General features: G+C 43.4%; 1 protein-coding gene across 4 annotated transcripts in view; it reads left to right on the top strand.

Annotated features, from left to right (window-relative positions):
- AMPD2 (adenosine monophosphate deaminase 2) overlaps nucleotides 1–19,053 on the top strand; it is an 855,139-nt gene that overhangs the window by 329,064 nt on the left and 507,022 nt on the right. For all 4 annotated transcript variants that reach the window (XM_044076870.1, XM_044076869.1, XM_044076868.1 and 1 more), the window contains exon 2: nucleotides 4,120–4,250. In XM_044076870.1, the coding sequence (XP_043932805.1) occupies nucleotides 4,120–4,250 (131 nt within the window). The remainder of the gene's footprint in view (nucleotides 1–4,119; nucleotides 4,251–19,053) is intronic.

Genomic DNA, 19,053 nt, shown 5'->3' with positions numbered 1-19,053 from the left:
AGTGATGAGGTCTAGAGTTATGAAGAAAAGTATCCATAAACTCCAGAGTCACTGAGCAGTGGTCCTGAAACCAAGGAACTACTGTCTGCAGAGTGAGCATCTTGAACTTGGGGACTTTGACAGACCTTCAAAAAAGAAAGGTCCCACAACAGTGTGTGCATGACTGCTGATTTATGGGAACCAAGAATATACTGGAGAAGAAAACTCTCGTCCTTTCTGAAGAAGGGACAGTTCTATGACCCTTGAGTCTAGTACTTTCTGGAACTTACGGAATGGAGGCAGAAGATCTTTTCACTTGCATCTGAAACCCCAGCCAACAGTGTTTAGCATTCATCTGTGAGAAACCACTGATGGCCAGGCTGCCTTGTAGAGAGCCAACTTGAGAGACAAGCCATCTGACAGTGGACTTGATAAAGATGGGTGCCTCTGCATATTCAAATGCTGGATGGGGGATATCCTTTCAAGGGAAGGAACCATTCTTGTCATGCTTGGCAGAGTTGTCATCTTGCCATTTCCTTTTATTGCCTTAGATGTTGTTCGGTTGAGACGTCAGCTTGTTAAGCTGCCAAAAATGATCTTGCTTAAAGAATAACTTGGGAATATGAAACATTTTCAATACTCCTTCCAATCGATTTATCTCTGTTATCTAGGTGTTTGAGTTTGATTAGCTGCAGTATCAAATACACACACAAGACTCAAAAGGAGCATTCATAATCTCATTAAGTCATGAGAAAAATTCTGGGAGTGCAACCAAGCATACCTTCTAAATCACCACCGTCAATGCTGCATTTGTAGAAGTAGTATCAGCCCCCCCCCCCTCAAGGCACTTTCTTAAGCATCTTTTGACACCTGAGAAACATCGGAAACAGAAACCTTAACAGATTTTCTGCCATCTAAGCAATGATGCAGCAAACTTGTCTACACTGTACATGTATCTCTTGCATTTTATGGATGAAAGCGCTCAATATTTGTTAATAAATATTTGGTATTGCACTCCTTGTTTTTTACTTGAAAATAGAAGACCTTATTCCAGTACTGGGTCTGAGTGGTCTAAATTGTTTATCTCCGATGAAACTTTTCATGTGATCATAGTACAGTCCATCTGTTTTGTGCATGTCAGATGGAGACTTGATCTGCCTCTTGAGCCTCCAAAATACATACATCTACATCAGAGTTAGCAAAGAATATGGGAACTATTTGAAGTTTTGGAGTGGAGCTAGTTTTTATCAATTCCAGAGTCTGCCATTTGGTCTCACCCTTACCTCCAGGTGTTCACCGTATGCATGCCCATTGTAGCAGTTCACCAGAAACTACAGGGTGCAAATATTCTTTCTAATTTAGACAACTGGCTTCTCACTGTTTCATCCATGGAAGCTTTGGTTTGTCACAGGCAGTGTGCTCATTTTCCTTTCTCTGGGGGTAATAGTGGATCTTGCAAAGTCACACCTGGAACCAGCTCAAACTTCTTTCAGACACACCCCAGTCACCATCCAGAGTCCGTCTCTACTACCCCAGGATGTTTTCAGGTCGTGCAGAATGCATTATTTCAAATTGTGTAATTTTATTCTTTATCAGCAGACTTGGGTCTCAGGAACCTGGGATTTATGACATTGGCGATGGTCATGGCTCCTTATGCCAGCCTATACATGGGGACTGTTAGTGCAGTGTTCCCGTAGTCTTATAGCTACTTTCCTCTCTCAAGGCTTACAGGTTCTTTCTTCAGTGATTGTTGGCTACAGCCCACTTAAGATTGGGAAGTCCTTTACAGCTGCAGACTGATGATCACATTAGTTGTCTGCAGCAAGGTGAGGGCACTACACTGAACTGACAATCCTATGCATCAGGTTATCTCAGGAGTTGCATCTCCACATCATTAAACAAACAAGAAAAGAACAGAACTGAACAAGCAGTGTTCTTGTAAGGCCTTTAGAAAACAGTGGCCAGACTTTTTTTCTTGATCTGTTGGAGACGACTTCCCCAGAGTGGCTCCATCTTATTGTAATGTCGTCAAAATAGAGTAACTACTACTTGTACAATAACAGGAGGAGTCTGTTAGTGCACCTCCAACAGCATCTGTAACTGCCAGTACTTAACAAATGCAGGGTATCATTTCTGGATTAGTTTAGGTAACCTGTCAACCGTCCTTTGCAGGCATTTTTCTGCAATTATGAACTGACTGCTATACCTCAGTTATCCTTTTGTGAACACTGTCCTGCTGTTATAAGAATATAATGCTAGCATTTACTAACTTTTACATACTTTCTTGAGCATGTGATTGTGAATAACATTCTGGAGTCTGTACGTAAAGTTAAGTCATTTACACTCTGTAAATGCTGTCATTTACTCATTTTGCAAATACTTTTATGTACATTTCACTGCAAATATTTGTTCATTCTTTTGTGCCCTACAGACAGTTGTCATATTTTCAGTTAATCTGCAAATATGATTGTAAAGTGATTTTGCCTATTATTTAGTGTTAATTATGAATGTTTATTCTCTAAAGTCTACCTCTCTAATACTTTAGTTTGCTGCCTTAGGCCTGGATTGTGACTGGAAAAGGTTTTTAGACTAACCCACACAACCACTTAAACAACAGTAAATAAACAAACAATCTGATAAATAAATTACGAGGGTATTTCTCCTAACTCTAACAGCCTTTTGGGGACACTTTCCACAAGGCCCATAGCTGTACAAAATGTGATGACGTGGCTTATCTAAGGTATGTCAGCAGGCAAGGGAGAAATCGATCATGAATGATTTGCCAGGAGACACCGAGAGTCTGACAATGGATCACTCACTCCATTCACTTCCTCATAGCCAGTCACATTTTAGGGAGGCCATGTCTCAGACAGACTCAGTCACTGTCTTCAGATGCCTCATGAATGGTTTTGGAGTCATTCATTTGGAAGCTGATCTATGTCTGTATCAAATAATGGTGCATGTTGTTGCCTTTTTGCATCTCTACCCGACACGAAGGGCAAGGGCTTTAACCCAACAATGTCATCATAAACAAGTGGCTCTGCCTGAAGTTACCTGAATTATAGAAACTACGAAATTAGGCTGAGATCTCAAAGTCACATAGTATGCAAGTAGAGACAGAAGGAATCAAACTCGGACATGTAGTATGAATCTGTTTAGTAGCTTGCAAATGTAACTAGCTGTGCTGTACTTGTAGTGTGTCTGTCTCTATAGACCTGGAATATGAGTTCATAGTTTGATAACGTTTCAGTTACTTTGTTCTCTGAGTTATCCATCACTGAACTTTTTTAAATGATTCTTTCAAGTAATAAAATGGAACAGTCTATGCTAGATTACTTAATTCCGTGTGCATGTCTTCTTTCAGTTTGCAGTCCTGTTTTCTTCTTACAATTTGCTAAGGCTGAGTGACACTAGGTGATAGGGCTTTGACTTGCAGGCTGATATTTTCAGTAATGAACATTCTGCAGCAGCTAACATAAAAACAGAGTACAGAAAGTGGATTTATCAGTTTGTATTAATCTATTAATGTGACAGATTATAAATTATCTGATACATTTTTTTGTTTGGGTATTGCATTTTGCCAAGGCTACATATGTTGTCCTGCCAAAAAAAAAGTGTCTTTGGGAAAACCAGTATCACCTGGTTTGAATTTAAAAAAAAGCCTTGCATCTTACAGCATGTAATGTTGAGTCTGAAATGTTTTCTGACCTTCCCAACTATCACCTGGTTTGAATTTAAAAAAAAGCCTTGCATCTTACAGCATGTAATGTTGAATCTGAAATGTTTTCTGACCTTCCCAACTTGGCTAACAGAGCAGTTCTGGCAACAATGTGTCCTATGTTGTTACAGGTTTGATGTTTTGCTGAAGTTAGCTTTGGTAAAGCAGTTAACATTTTGAACATCTTTTGCATTTTTATCAGCAGATAAATTATGCAAAAAAATCTGATTTGTGGATGGGAGGAGGGAGTAGGGGAACTTGTATATCACCATTTCATGTACATCGGGATAACTGACAATTTGCTTGTTTCTGATGTGACTTTGTCTTACAGATGTGATGCATATAAACCTTCAGACACTCGGCCATATTTTTTTTAAAGAATTTAACATCATTATTGACAGGGTTATTCATTGTGTTTGCAGAGCTACGAAGTGGCAACTCCCACTACCCACTGCAGTCTGCTAAATCCTTACCTGGAACACCTCACTCCTTAAAACATTATCCTCTTGAACTACCTCCTTCCATGGATGGAAAAATCAAGGAAATTGCAGAGGTAAATATAGAATTTTCATGCATAATGCAGTTCTGTTGGTAATACAATTCTTTTGTTTCTGTTTGTTTTGTCGTCTTTTCACTACATAACTCAGAATTAATGTGGCCATCATGGGTTCCATGTTCATATGGCTCATAGTTTACATATGTGGCCATTGTTAGTTTGTGTGCTTACATGCTTGCTACATTTTTCTTTGCGTGATTTGGTTGTTTGCGCTTAAGAATTACATAGTTTCCTGTGCATTTTAGATATGGTAGGTTTTGGAGATGACAGGGTTAAAATGTGACCCAGGGCACCTTTTTAGTGATGAAATAGGATTGCTTTTAGTGGGGCTCCTGTTGAAATTGAGGACCAGAACTGCACCTATCTGAATAGTGAGACTTTGTGAATGTGTGACTATGAAGTTTGTTACAAATTCTGATGTTGTGGTAAATAAGTGGCAAGATCTTACATTGAGTTTTGATGGTCACTGTGTTTCTTTTAACAGTAGTAGTTTAATTTTTTGAAGCTGAAGGTTTTGCACTTCTAAAAGAGGGCCATATGCCGAAACATTGTGGTAGTACTGGCTGCTGCTTTGCCTCATTTTTGAGGCAGTAGAGGAAACGGTGTGTGAAAGACCAAATTCCAGATAAAACCCATGCATTTGGTAGTGTATGACTTCTGTTTTCTTAAATTCTGTTGATTGGATGGATTTATAGGGCTTACATTCTCATAGCCTCATCTGTTTCTTTAGCAGAATAAGGCTGACAGACATGTAAGCACATTGCATGGCTGTTTATTTTTGTTTTTTTTTTACCCCTTACCGTCTAGGTAATACACCCAGTCTCCACCATGAGGATGGTAAGCAGTGCACCCCTCCAACATGGAAACTTTAATTCATTTGCTCAGATCTTGCCTCTCCCGGTATTATCCTCTGGCATCCGGGACAACAGTCTGACCATAGTCACTAGCACTGCAGATGAGAACTTTCCTCTCCACCATATCACTTAACTGTAAAACTGTTACATTTTCCATTTCAGCACTCCTTCCTGCTATCAGTCTGTTCTCCTGTGAACTTCTTAAGACCTCTCTTAATCTGCAGCCAGACACTCCATCTGTAATTCATCTTTCAAACTGAAGATTTATTAGATGTATTTTGCACATTATTGTACTACTTGCTTCTGCATTCAGATTGATGCTTTTTACTGATTATTTCTTAGCTGTGCAGTGCTCACCTTTGTAACATTACTGCACTATAAATTTTACTTGTATTGCCTCTTTGTGTATTTATTTGCCTTTTTTATTTTAGGAAAATTCCAGCTGGTAAAAGACCATTTTCAGTCCAGGCCCACGGGAATAAAAATCCAACAGAGAGTATAAGTATAGATTAACAATCTTAGTTCTGAAAATCTCCTGGAGACCAGAGTATTTTGGCACACTGCCAAAGTGTCCATAGCTGTAGATAGGTGTCACAAGTGAGTTTATTTCTTATAAGTTCATAGGTGTTTACTAGGCTAACTGCCGCAGTGGCCTTCATAAGCCTAGCCATGCCTCACAAATCTCTAACAAGTTCTGGTACCCTTGATAAGTGTAAGCAGGAACTTGTGAGGTGGAAAATTTACTAGCAGAGGCCTGGGAGATGAATCATTTGCAGGGTGCCCTTGTCCATTAGAGACATAGGTGCCGAGCTAGGGATGAATTTCCTATTCCACGTCCAGTTGTCCAAGTTGCACGTGAATTGGATTAGGGAGGAACTTGTGACCTCATGGATGGGGAGCATGTTCCAGAGAAGGGGTAGTCTCTCTGGGGTATATACCTGTCTAGCCAGCAGGTCCTATTTATATCACAGGCAAGTTTTAAGACTTTAGAACAGGTAATTCTGGTGCCGTTTGTTTTGTGGATATGCAGGAGGCCTATCAGAGTGGGATCTGACAGTGTCTTGTATGCCAGGTGTAGATGTCCCCCCAAGAGCATGTAGGAGACAGAATAGAAGGGTAGGGCCTTGCGGTGGTCTGCATAGGACATGTTACTTCCTGGAACCTCTGTGGACATTCCAATTGTTGCATATGACTGGTTAGGTACATACCAAAGGGGGCATTGTACTCAATGATAGGTCTGATGAATGTTAAATACAGTGGAACAATGACTTCTTTGGACATGGATGCCATACCTTTGTTTATAAGTTGCACAACATAGAACAAATTTTTCACTACTGTAAACACATGATGGTCAAAGGTTAGATTACTGTCTGTGTGTGTCCCCAAGTCACTGACTACTGGGTCCACTTTTGGGGATGTGTTGTCAGTATGATGGTTACCAGTGGTGAATGACTTCCCGAAGGATACTATTATGTATCTCTTGGCATTTAGTTTTACTCCATGTCTCTGTACCAGTTATGTCTGTGTCAGACTTTCCTGGAGAACATTTGTTTCTGTGGGCGATTCATTGACAGTTCCTAATTTGCAATTATCTGCAAATTTAGCCAGCCGGAGGCCATCCGTGTTGGCCTTGACATCATAGGTTCATAGGTAGGTACTAGGCTATTGTCCCTAGGGCCTATATAAGCCTAGCCAAAAATGTAACCTGGCTTTCGCCACCCAAGAAAATTATTTTCCTGTGCCCCTGTCGAGCAGAGCCACAGAAGTGATCCCTGGGGTGAATTTCCTGTTTCTCATCCAATCATCAAGATTTTTCTTGAAAGAGTGCTAATGAGGAGCTCTGTTTGACATAGATAGGTAGTCTGTTCCAGAGTATGGGAAGTCTCTGGGACAGGAATCTATCCCCCCAGCATGTTCTGTTTATTGTGGTGACAAGGTTTAGGTCCCTAGAGCGTGTAGCTTGGAGGGAATGGGATTTCTTTAAGTGGAGCATGTCCCAACAGCTCTGGGTTTGACATAGCTTTGTACGTTAGGCAGAGATCGCCTCTGAGTTCAGAGAAGTAAATGCCAAAAAGGAGAGGACCCCCAGGATTGATCCTTGAGGGACTCCGCTTGTGACTGGTCTCTTTGTAGAGGTGGACTCCCCAATTCTAACATCCTGGGTGCTGTCTGAGAGTTAGCTGCCTCCCCACCAGGTGACATAAGGGTTTGTATCTAACCTCTTAAGTTTGTCAAAAATGCCCGAGTGGGAGATTGTGTCAAATGCCTTGGCCAAGTCATGGTACACAGTGTAAACCATTTTTCCCTTGGCCATTGCTTTGGTGACCTTCTCAAAGAAGTCCACCAGGATGACTAGGCACGACCTGCCCTTGATGAAACCAAATTGGGTTTGGTCCAGTGTCTGGAGGTTTCCTATGTCATTATTGATCATGTGCATAACCATTCTTTTCATGGCTTTGCATATAAGACCAGTGAGACTTATGAGCTCTGTAGTTTCCAGAGTCTGTAAATGGTTTACCTTTATGCAGAAGGGTGACTTGCTGCTCTCCATTCATGAGGCACAAAGCCTGTTTGGAAGCTACACTTAAATAGCAGTTTCAGAGAGCCTTAAATATTTTGTTTCATGCTATTTAGAAGGCGTCCTGGGATATTGTCTGGGCCCATTAATGCAGTGTTCTTGGCCTCTAATTTGGCTTTGGTAAACTTTACTTGTACTCGTGAGTTGTTTAGTTTGAGAGTGTTTTTATCCTACTGGGTGTTGCACCTCCTAATTTATGCTACGTTTTTTTTTGTTCCTTCTGTTATACAACCTATTAATGTTGTGATTCCACCAGGGTACTTGTTTTGTGAGCTAGTTCTGTACTTCCCTGTGGGTACAGCTGCCTCTGTGGAGCTTTAGGATTTCTATGAACAGTTCTGTGTAGGCACCATTGTTGGGGTTTAATGGGGATCTAAAATTTTTCCAGGTCATCTCTTAACTCATTCACTCCATCTTCCAATGGGCAGAGCCTAAGCCTTTTCACAGAATCAAGTTATGTCCTCACATTTCAAACAAATGTTTATATCTCTGGAACCATATGGATTATGAAAGTAGTATCAATTGCAAACTCTTCAGCACCAGCTATTGTTATAGTGGTAGTATTCTTTAGATTCTAGGTCTTAAACTGAATTTTATGTCACAGTAAACACTAACTATTACAATATCTCAGCAACCACTCAGGTTACAAACCTGCTGTCAGCTGCATTTTATTCATCTAGCTGAGAGCTTTCATGTGAGGCTAAGGAATTCTGTCTGTTATTTGGTTATTGAAATATTTAGAAAAATGTGAAAATTCTATCTATATAAATTAATTTCATAAAAACAACAGATGTGAAGTGGTTCTATCTAGCCATTCATTCTTACAGATGGGTTCGGAGCCGATCCTCTGCTCCGAGTTGGCCTACTACAAAGCTCGAGGTCTTCAGACAGCTCGAGGCCAAGTCCCTATCCCATGTTGCACCTTGAGTTACCTCGGATGTAGTTTGCCGCTGCAACAGATCGGAGGTTTCTAAGCACAGCTCGGGCCAGTGTAGCTTTTTCTATAAAACTTTCTACATTTTTTCTCATATTAATAGTTATTGATAGCCATTGCTAGTTATATCTTAGATCTTTTATAGCTTTAATGTTTGATGGTTCTGTTTCTCCCTTTGGCCTTCATTTTTTATAGGCCTTTACTATCCCTTTCCTTCTTGGTCTGCCTTTTATAGATAATTAGTATAGTGTTTTACAAGCATTTATAGATAGTTAAATTTGGTGTGTGTGTGTGTGTGTGTGTGTGTGTGTGTGTGTGTGTGTGTGTGTGTGTGTGTGTGTGTGTGTGTGTGTGTGTGTGTGTGTGTGTGTGTGTGTGTGTGTGTGTGTGTGTGTGTGTGTGTGTGTGTGTGTGTGTTATACATTTATACAGCCCATTTGTTCTTTTTAGGGGCTATTACAATTTATATTATAGTGTACTCTAAAATTGTTAAAGTTTGTGTGTGCGTACTTTCTTGTTGAATAACTCGTATTTTTGGTATAGCAGATAGTGTCATGGCTGACCAGGATAAAGAAAAACATCCCAAGTCTGGCGTTAAAAAATGTCCAGAGTGTAGGCAAAAGATGTCAGTAACAGTCACGTAAATTGTGTTTACTGTCTCGGAGCCTTGCACTTGCAAGAGAGCTGCTCCATTTGTCATTCTTTTTCTAGCAGAGTATTACATGAAAGAAAAAGAAAACTCATTGATAGAGGACTTTTAAAATCTTCCTTTCAGGAAGCTTTGATTGACCAGGATAAATCTAGCCAGTCTCCCAAGTCTTCAAAGTCTTCTAAGGCTTCATGAGCGTCCTGTCTTTTCGGAGCTGGTCCCCAGTCCTGGAACCAGTCTCCGAAGTATTAGTCTCCCATTCTCCAGTCGGTACCACCCTCCATACATTCATCTCTGTCCTCGATCAGCCTATCCGATTTCAATGTGGATTTTGTGGTGCAGAAGTTGCTACAGGCACCTGCGTTTGCTAATTTTTTATCTGCTCCGACCCAAGTGGTTTCGAACCGAAGACTGTTAAGCCATCAACTTCTTTTCCTCCTCCGAGCCATACCAGACCGTCTCAGCCGGAAGAGTTGGACCTAATGATTGTTGAGCCTTCAGAGCCGACGCCTGCTCCAGTACCATCAGGTCCATTTACTCTGACTTCCTCGGCACCCATCGAGATGTCTAGGAGCAGATGCTCTCCGGTCGGGTCTCTGGAGGATAGTCTGACTGACCTGTCTGTTCCGACTTTGCCTCTCGGGGCCTCAGCTCGGATGAGTTCGGCTCCTACTTCTGGTTTGGAGCCCACTGTTCCTGTGCCGAGGGGATCGGTTGTTCAGATCCAGCTGATGATGTTCATGTTTCACAGTTGCAGTCATTACACTTGGGTTATCCTGCTGGCAGGCGACCCGCAGTCAGCCCGAGTTCCAAAGTCTTGGTCCGGCGTCTGTTGCTGTCGCCTCTTCCCTGACGTCAGTGTGCCAGGGGTATAAAAATTGCAACCAACGCCATTTTCTTCAGTCTTTCTTGCCGCGCGGTGCCTGAAGCAAAAGCAGTTCAAAAGTGCTGGTCGGCTGACTCCTGAAATTTTCTAAATTGAGTTTCAGAACCGAAGTCTTCAATAAAGCTAAGTACCCTGTTGGGGAAACTTTTTCTTGCTCCAGACCGATGTCAGTAAAAGTTAATAATTGTATTTCTTGTGGGAAGCAAATACCTCATAAGGACTTTCACTCTTACTGTATTCCTTGCCTAGGCCCTGACCACGACGTTACTAGTTGTCGGTTTTGTGCTAGATTCAATAAACGCACTATTAAACGTCTGTTTGATTTTGCTTTACAATACTTTGGCTGAAGGTTTAATTACATAATGCCATCGGAACAACCGACGACCAGAATTTATAAAAATCGCAAAGACAAAGAAAAGGACAGGCATCCGAGGTCCAAAATCGACGACGAAGCCTCTTCTAGGCCAGTCGCCAGTTCGCCAGTTCTCAGTGAGGCACTTTCGCAGCCCCTGACACCCGCTACCTCAGAGCCACAGGTCATAACCGACAGCCACGTGGAGACACAGTGGCCTGTGGAAACTCAAGGTATTGGGTGTACAGAAACTATACCCTCAGATGGGTCCGGAGCCGCTGAGCAGGCATTGGCTTCTGAGGGTGTTTTCAGACCTTCACAGCTTACAATTAAGCCCACTACAGCAGCAAAGGCAAAGTCAAAAACACCATTAAAGACAAAGAAACAAGTACAGCATTCTCCAGAACAGTCATCCATGCCAAAGAAACAGATGCTTAAAATGGCCGAAGACCTAATTACTTTAATTAGGGGTTCACATCCCCCCTCCTGACAAAAGGCCTAGGCAAGATACTGATTATGATTGCTCTGACCAGGTTTCTATTTCTTCTGATTCCTCTTCTGATCAGGGATGTTCTCTCCCTCCCTATGAGGACTCTGATGCAGAAGAGTCCATACCTTCAGCCTCTCCACCTGAGGATTATTCTTTTGGGGAAACCCTGCACACCATGAGGGAGCATTTCCATTGGGAGAGCCAGGATTATTCAGAATCCAAGAAAAGGCTCCGGGACTTCCTTTTATTGCCTCAGCACAGGCCCCTGGCTATCCCCCCTGTGCTTGGTATTGTTGTTGATGTTTTTTCTGAATCCAGTCTGTCTCCTGATTCTTTACCCTCTGCACCAGTCAAGCCAGACAGGTACTACAGGGTCCCTGACTCTCATAAATTTCTTTACAAAAACCCAGTTGCAGACTCAGAAACAATTTCTCAGGGTCCTAAAGGGGTTAGGCTTCCACTGCTAAAAATCCTGTCCCCTCTGATAGGGATTCCAGAGCTCTGGACAGATGGGGGAAAAATGTTTACACTTCTGCTGCTTTAGCTGTAAGAGCTTTAAACTGTCAGTTTCACATGCTTAAATACAAACAGTACCTCATGTCATTGTTAAAACAGAAAATGGTTCATAGGTTCATACTAGGCTATCTGCCCTAGGGCATTTATAAGCCTAGCCAGAGAGTGTTTGGCTTTCGCCACCCATTTTAAATTAATTTTGCTATGCCCTTTTTCGAGGTTAGTATACTGTGCCTCTGTCTAACAGTGACACAGAAGTGATACCCGGGGTAAACCTGTGATCTCCCATCCACTCAAGATTCCTCTTGAAGAGAGTCAATGAGGGACTCTGCCTAACCTGGACTGTGATTTTATTCCAGAGTGAAGGGAGCCTCTGGGTTCTGAATCTGTCTCTCCAGCATGTCCTATTTATTTCAGTGCTGAGGTTCAAGTCTCTCGAGCGCGTAGCTCGATGGGATTTGGATTTTCTGAGGTGCAGCATGTCCATTAATTCCGGTTTGGACATGGCTTTATACGTCAGGCACAGATCGCCTCTGAGCAGGCGGTATGCCACTGAGTACAGCTGGAGTTTCTTTAACCGGGCAGCATATGGCATCTGTTTGAGCCCTTTGATCCTCTTGGTGAGGTACTTTTGGGGTCTTTCCAGTTGCTGCAGGTGTCTGGTAAGGTACATCCCAAAATGGGCATTGTACTCAATTATGGGCCTGATGAGGGATGAGTAAAGAGGCACGATGACCTCCCCTGATCTAGATGTGAATCCCTTCATGATTAGGTGGGCTATATAAAATGTTTTTCTAACCACTTTGGCCATGTGGTTGTCAAATGAGAGATTGCTATCAACTTGGGTCCCCAGGTCCCTAATTACTTCTGTATTTAATGGATTACCACCTATGTGGTAATTTGTGGGTACTTTGTTTTTGCCAAAGGGGATGACTATACACTTTTTGGCGTTTAGCTTGAGGCCATGGCTCTGGCACCAGTTGTCTGTTTCTATGAGGCCCTTTTGGAGGATGCTTGTGTCGGCTGGAGAGTCTATTATGGCGCCCAGTTTGCAGTCATCTGCGAGCTTGGTCAGCCACAGTCCTTCCATGTTGGCCTGTACCTCAGAGAAATATATGTCTAACAAGAGAGGTCCCAGGACTGAGCCTTGTGGGATGCCACTTGTAACTGGTTTGGAGTCTGACATGGTTCCAGCAATTCTAACCATGTGGGTTCTGTCCTTGAGTCAGTTTGCAACCCATCTAGTGACATAGGGGTTTATATTTAAGATGGTGAGCTTATCTATAATGCCCGAGTGGGGTATTGTATCAAAGGCTTTTGCGAGGTCCAGGTAGGCTGTGTGGACCACCTTCCCCTCGTCAATGGCCTTGGTGACTGTTTCAAAGAAATCGACCAGGTTTAAGAGGCAGGATCTGCCCTTAACAAAGCCGAACTGGGTAGGATCCAGTGTCTGTAGGTCCCCAATATCTTTATGAGGTCCATGATGATCCTTTCCATAGCTTTGCAGACCAAGCTAGTCAGGCTTATGGGGCGATCGTTTCCGGGATCCGTTGAGGCACCACCTTTGTGGAGAGGGACCACTGTTGCTGTATGCCACTCTTTGGGTACATATCCTGTAGTAAGGCTGAGATTGAACAGTAGTCTTATGTTTGGGTTTAGCTCTTCTTGGAGTTCATGTAGGACGCAGCCCGGGACACTGTCTGGTCCCATTGATGCTGTGTTTTTTTGCTTTGGAGAGGGCGGCTCTTACCTGAGCATTTGAGATGTCAGGGGGGCAGCACTCTGCTGGGATAGATATTTGCCCTTTTGGTGGGGAGGGGGGGAAGTTTGCGCTGAACCTGTCAGCTAGGATGTTGGCAATGTCTGTGGGTTCGGTGTATTTTTTGTCATTTGGACTAATTCTGAGCATATCTGGGAATTCCCACCCAGGTTCCTAACGTAACTAAAGAAAACCTTGTGATTATCCTTAGTGTCCTGTGCAATTTTTTTCTCAAAGCTGGCCTTAGACGATTTTATGAGTGCCCATAGTTTTTTGCTAATACTGATCAGAGATGCCTTCCCTTTTTGGGATTTTGCTCTATCATGTAGTAGCTTCCTCCTATTGTATAGTTTGTTTATGGCTGGGGTCCACCAGACAGGACGTCTGCCTTTGGAGGATTGGGTCTTGGTTTTATTTGGGATTGCATGATCCATGCACTCCTGAAGGTATTCATAGAATGCTTTTATAAAGGATTCTGTGGTCTGGGCCATATTTTCCACAGGCCCGGGGGCTTTGAAGGATTCCACCTCTGTTTTGAGGAGTGTGAAATTTGCTTTAGAGAAGTTTTTCACTGTGGTTTCTGGGCAGGGTTGGGGTCGGGATGTGAATATCCAGTGAGATTAGTTTATGGTCTGATCTTACCAGTGAGGGATACACTTCTGGTCTGGAGCATAGAGTCCCCATGTTGGTGATGATCAGGTCCAGTATGTTTTCCCCTTCTTGTGGGAGTGGTAACAAGTTGTTCCATAGCATTTGAATTTATAAATTATAGGAACCTTTGGGCTAGGGTGTTGGAGCTAGAGTAATGCTCCCAGTATATGGGTAGTTGAAATCGCCCAATATAATGGTGTTTGGAGAGAACTTCATATTTTCCAGTGTTCTCAGGAAGGCCGAGTGGGGTTCCTGGGTTTGGGAGGGTGGTCTGTAGCAGGCTATAAACTGGAAGGCAGTTTTACCCACTGTTATTTGCACATGGATAGTCTCTGATGCTTCGTGCTGTGCCACCAACCTGGAGGTGTGGTTATCTTTGACGAATATTGATACTCCCCCTCCTTTTGTGGTTCGGTCCAAGTTTTGGGGCCGAAAAGCATGGTATGAGGTATAACCTAGTAGTGCTGGGGTGCTCTCGGGAGCCTTGAACCAGGTTTCTGTTGCTGCACAGATATCAATGTTCTCCATGCTAAGGAGAGTTTTCGAAAAGGCATCTTGAGGTTTAGACTTCTGGCGTTGAGTAGCATTACTCTTAGTTTCTTATCCCTTGTGATACCTATGGAGGTGGGTTTGTCTTTTGAGCCTTGCCTAAAAATGGCACTATGGGGATAGCAAGAGCCTTTGCCAATATCCGAAAGTCCAGGGGTGACAGGTGCAAGCCGTCCCTAGCGAAGCATCATGGCTTGTCGAGCATGTCATCCCAGGCTGACAGGCATTGGATCCCCTTTGAATGACACCAGTACTTAAGCCAGTTGTTGAAATTGATCATCTTGTCTTCATATTGTGGCATCATTCTTGGTGAGGGTAAGATGCTACTCATGGTCAGGGTCATACCGGCCTGGGCTACATGCTCAGAGAGCTCCTCTGTCTCTTTTCATGTAGTCCAGGGAGGTACGTCTCAGGTCATTCACACCAGCATGGACAATGACTGAGTCATATTTGTACTTGCCTTGGAGTGACCTGAGTGCTTGTGTTATGTGGCGGATCCTAGCGCCCGACAGGCAGCTCACCGTGACCTTCTTTTTCAGCCTGGTGAGCAGGACGTCAGTGTGCCTGACTATAGTCACCTATTACAAGTGTATCAGGTGTGTTTAGCCTTAAGGGCTGTGACTGTTCGGCACACTGGCTTTGTGAGCTATGTGTTGCACATGTTTTGTTTTGGGGTAGCGGTTGCTTGAGTGTCTGCTTTGGAGGTCTCTGCTGCTTAGGCAGATTTTTATTTAGAGCCTCCGAGTATGTTTTTGTGTTTGGTTTGCTGTCATGGTAGGTCTATGTGAGACTGGAATTGTAGTGAGTGTGGGTTCCTTCTCCTCCTGACTGGTTACGCCAGTACTGATTTGAGAGCGCTTAGCCTCCAGTTTGGCTATATGGTTGCATCTGTCACGTGTTGGAATTTTTTGGGAGGAGGAAATGGTTGTCTGTGTACATGAGGCAGTTGTAACATTGCCACAAGATTCCCAGATTCACCAGCTGGACCGGAGAGGAGATTGACAGCTGACCTTTGGACATGCTAGAATAGTATTGGGAATTCCTTTATAATTGGAAAAAAAGGGCCAATGGGGAACAAGGTACTCAAGGGGAGTTTGTGAGGGTGTAGTGCTTTTAATTTTTTAGTGCTGACTTATATAATTGCTTTAGTGAGCAAGTGCCAGGTAACTTAAATGCAATGTGTTACAGGTAACTTAAATGCAAAAACGACAAACAGTAACTTTCTTTCAAGTGAAACAAGGAAATAAGTACAGTAAGCAATGCAGATATCACTATGAATCTACAGAAGCGTTGAAAAGCCGCGTTTTAGGTGGAATTAGCATTTCAGGGAAATAACAAGCAAACAACAAGCAAAGCTAGATTCAGCAGGCCTGGATCTAGTCTATGCTACAGCAAACAAGGTGTACCAATTTCAGTAAGAAACAGCTCAAATATGCAGGCACTATAAGCCTTTAACCAGAAATTCCCAGCTCAGAAGGGCAGAGTCCAGTCTCTCCTCCCACAAGAGATACAAATTCAGAAAGTCCTGACAGTAAGGAAATGCAGGATTTATTGCATGCAGTTGAACAAGTGGGAAAGCATGTGGTTTTGATTCATTAGAAGCTTCTTGTAGAGCCGCAGTTAACAGGCTGTGTTATTCGAAGGCATGCTTGGTTGAAAGAACAATGTTTACCTGACCATGTTAAAGTAAAATTATTGGATGCTCCATTACAGCATGATACTTTGCTTTATCCTCCATTTTCTTTAACACCTCTTCTGCCTTAACACCAAACAAAGTCTATGCAGACAGTGAAAGATTTCTTACAGGTTCAACCACCTAGATTTAGTAGAAACTGGCCTTCAAAAAATTGGTCCTTTCCAGTGTCAGACAGGCCACAAAGAGGCAGATACAGACGCCCAAGAGGCAGATATCAGCCCCAGGGCTTCTACAGACCTAAACAATGGGGTGCTTCAGCCCCCAAAGGAGCAGAAGACAAATCACAACCTTATAGAAAACAGTCCCAATGACATTACTCTGCAAATGCCAAGCACTTACCTTTTGGCAGCACCCCTAGGGGGAAAGCTAGCACTTTTCTCAAAAAAATTGGCACATGATCACCCAGGACCAATGGGTGCTGAATATTGTTTCACAGGGTTCCAGGTTCCACTTCCACACCCTTCCAAAACCAAAATGTATGCCAGACCTGCCACAAAACCAATGGGCAGAGGCACAGATACAGATTGCTGCCCTTATGGGCATGGGAGCTATTCAAAAAGGTCCACAGCAAGAACAAGGACAAGGATTTTATTCAAGACTTTTCTTAGTACCCAGAAAGGACAAAGCCTGGAGACCAATACTGGACCTGTCAATCCTAAATACTTTCCTGGATGTTCCAAAATTCAAAATGTTAACACTACAGCAACTTCTGCCCATGCTGGGCAAGAAGGCTTGGCTAGTTACTTTGGACCTCAAGGAGGCATACCTGCATGTCCCAATCAGACAATCTTGCAGAGGATACCTCAGATTCATAGCAGGCTCAATGCAATACCAATTCTCTGCACTGCCTTTTGGCTTATCTACTGCGCCCAGGATCTTCACAAAATGCCTGGCACCAGTAATTGCATTTTGCAGACAAAAAGGAATTCAAATATATCCCTACTTGGACGACGGTCTTATTCAAGCAGAGAGCAAGGACATTCTTCTAAAGCATCTGGCATTTGTAAAAAGATTGCTAATTCCTGGTTGCCAGCTTAAATACAGTGGCCCAGATGGCTTATCTCACGCCAGACAAGCAAAGGCAACTGACTCATTACTTTCAAATGATGGCAACAAAAACCCAGCTCCCTGCAAGAAAAATTCTGCAGGCCCTGGGCTACATGGCATCCTGCATTCTACTAATTCCATATGCAAAATTGCATATGAGGAAACTACAGTGGTACCTAAAAAGTTTTGTGACTCAGCATTGTCACAGCCTGGAGACAATCATAACTTTAATCCCCTGCCTACAACAGAAGTTTCGATGGTGGTCCCAGGCCTGTCATCACAACAAGGAACAGCCTTTCACCTTACCCACAGCCAGGCAGACAATAACACTGCATAAGACTGCACCTCTCTCTAAAGCTATTATGAATGTCATTTTAGAAGCCAGGAGGCCCGGCACTAGGAAATCTTATGCAGAAAAATGGAAGAGATTCTGTGCTTGGAACCAGGCACAGGGGCTCGAACCACTTGTCCCTAATATACCTCAGATTTTACAATACCTAACTGAGATGCTGGACAAAGGCTTTTCTTTCTCATCTATTAAAATCCATGCCTCTGCCATTTCAGCTCATTACAATACGGAACCTCCTCTTTTTTCACATCCTCTACTATGACAGTACCTCAGAGGGGCAAAAAATATAAGACCCCCAAGGAGAGCACCAGTACCTACTTGGGACCTCAATTTTGTTTTAGAAAAACTCACACTCCCGCCTTTTGAACCATCCAACACAGCTGATCTAAAATTCTTGTCCTGGAAAACTGCTCTGCTCCTCGCAATAACTTCAGCAAGAAGAGTCTGAGTTACAGGCATTAATGGCTGTGGAACATTTCCTCATTTTTCACCAGGACAGGGATGTTCATCGTGCATACAGCTGCAGTCATAACAGATGGGTTCTCCTGCAATCAGGCGGGTCCTCGGTCGGCCGCATTCCAAAGTCTAGGTCCGGCGTCGGTTGTCGTCGCTTTCTTTCCTGACGTCACTGCGACAGGGGTATATAAGACACAGCCGACGCCATTTTCTTCAGTCTTTTTTGCCGTGCGGTGCCCGAAGCAGAAGCAGTTCGCAAGTGCCAGTCGGCCAGCTCCTAAAATTACGAAAATTTGGAAACCGAAGTCGTCTTTAAAGCCAAGTACCCCGTTGGGGAAACATTTCTTGCCTCAGACCGATATCAAAGTTAACAATTGTATTTCTTGTGGGAAGCAAATACCGCATAAGGATTTCCATTCCCTCTGTATACCTTGTTTAGGCCAGACCACGACGTCTCAGGCTGTCGCTTTTGTGCTACTTTCAATAAACGCACTATTAAGCGTTGGGCGGAGTTCGCCCAGCACTTTTTTGGTAAAGCTTTTGATTATAAAATGTCATCGGAGACTCAAGACTACTGTTTTGTCCAAAAAATGCAAGGACAAAGACCGACACGCGTGGTCCGCGGTCTCCGACACCACGCCAAAACTGGCTACACGTGGTCCGGTTCTCAGCGAGGTGCCTACGCAGCCCCTGACTACTGACGACACTTCTCTGGCGGTGTCTTCTGTAGCCAAGACCGCAGGTACCTCTGCCCATACCCTGACTACAGCTACCGAAGCCACATGAGTGTTGAGCCTCTTAATGTGAACAGGTCCACTTCCACCCATGGTGTCTTCAGACCCTCATCTTCCTGTTCCATAAAGGCCTTTACTAAGTCCAAATCAGCCATGCATCCCAAGAGGCCTGTTGCACAGGGCCCATCTCCAGGTCCCGTGCCTAAAAAGCAGATGCTCAAAATGGCTGAGGATTTAATTACTCTTGGGTTCCCAACCCCGTCCGGACAAGAGACCCAGAGTGGAGGAAGCTTCTCTCTCTTC

Source organism: Protopterus annectens, chromosome 7.part0 (genome assembly GCF_019279795.1).
Source record: "Protopterus annectens isolate FY-2018-M chromosome 7.part0, PAN1.0, whole genome shotgun sequence".
In the NCBI taxonomy this organism is placed as follows: domain Eukaryota; kingdom Metazoa; phylum Chordata; order Ceratodontiformes; family Protopteridae; genus Protopterus; species Protopterus annectens.
The sequence above is the reverse complement of the archived record's forward strand: the minus strand, read 5'-3'. Positions and strand labels throughout refer to the sequence as shown.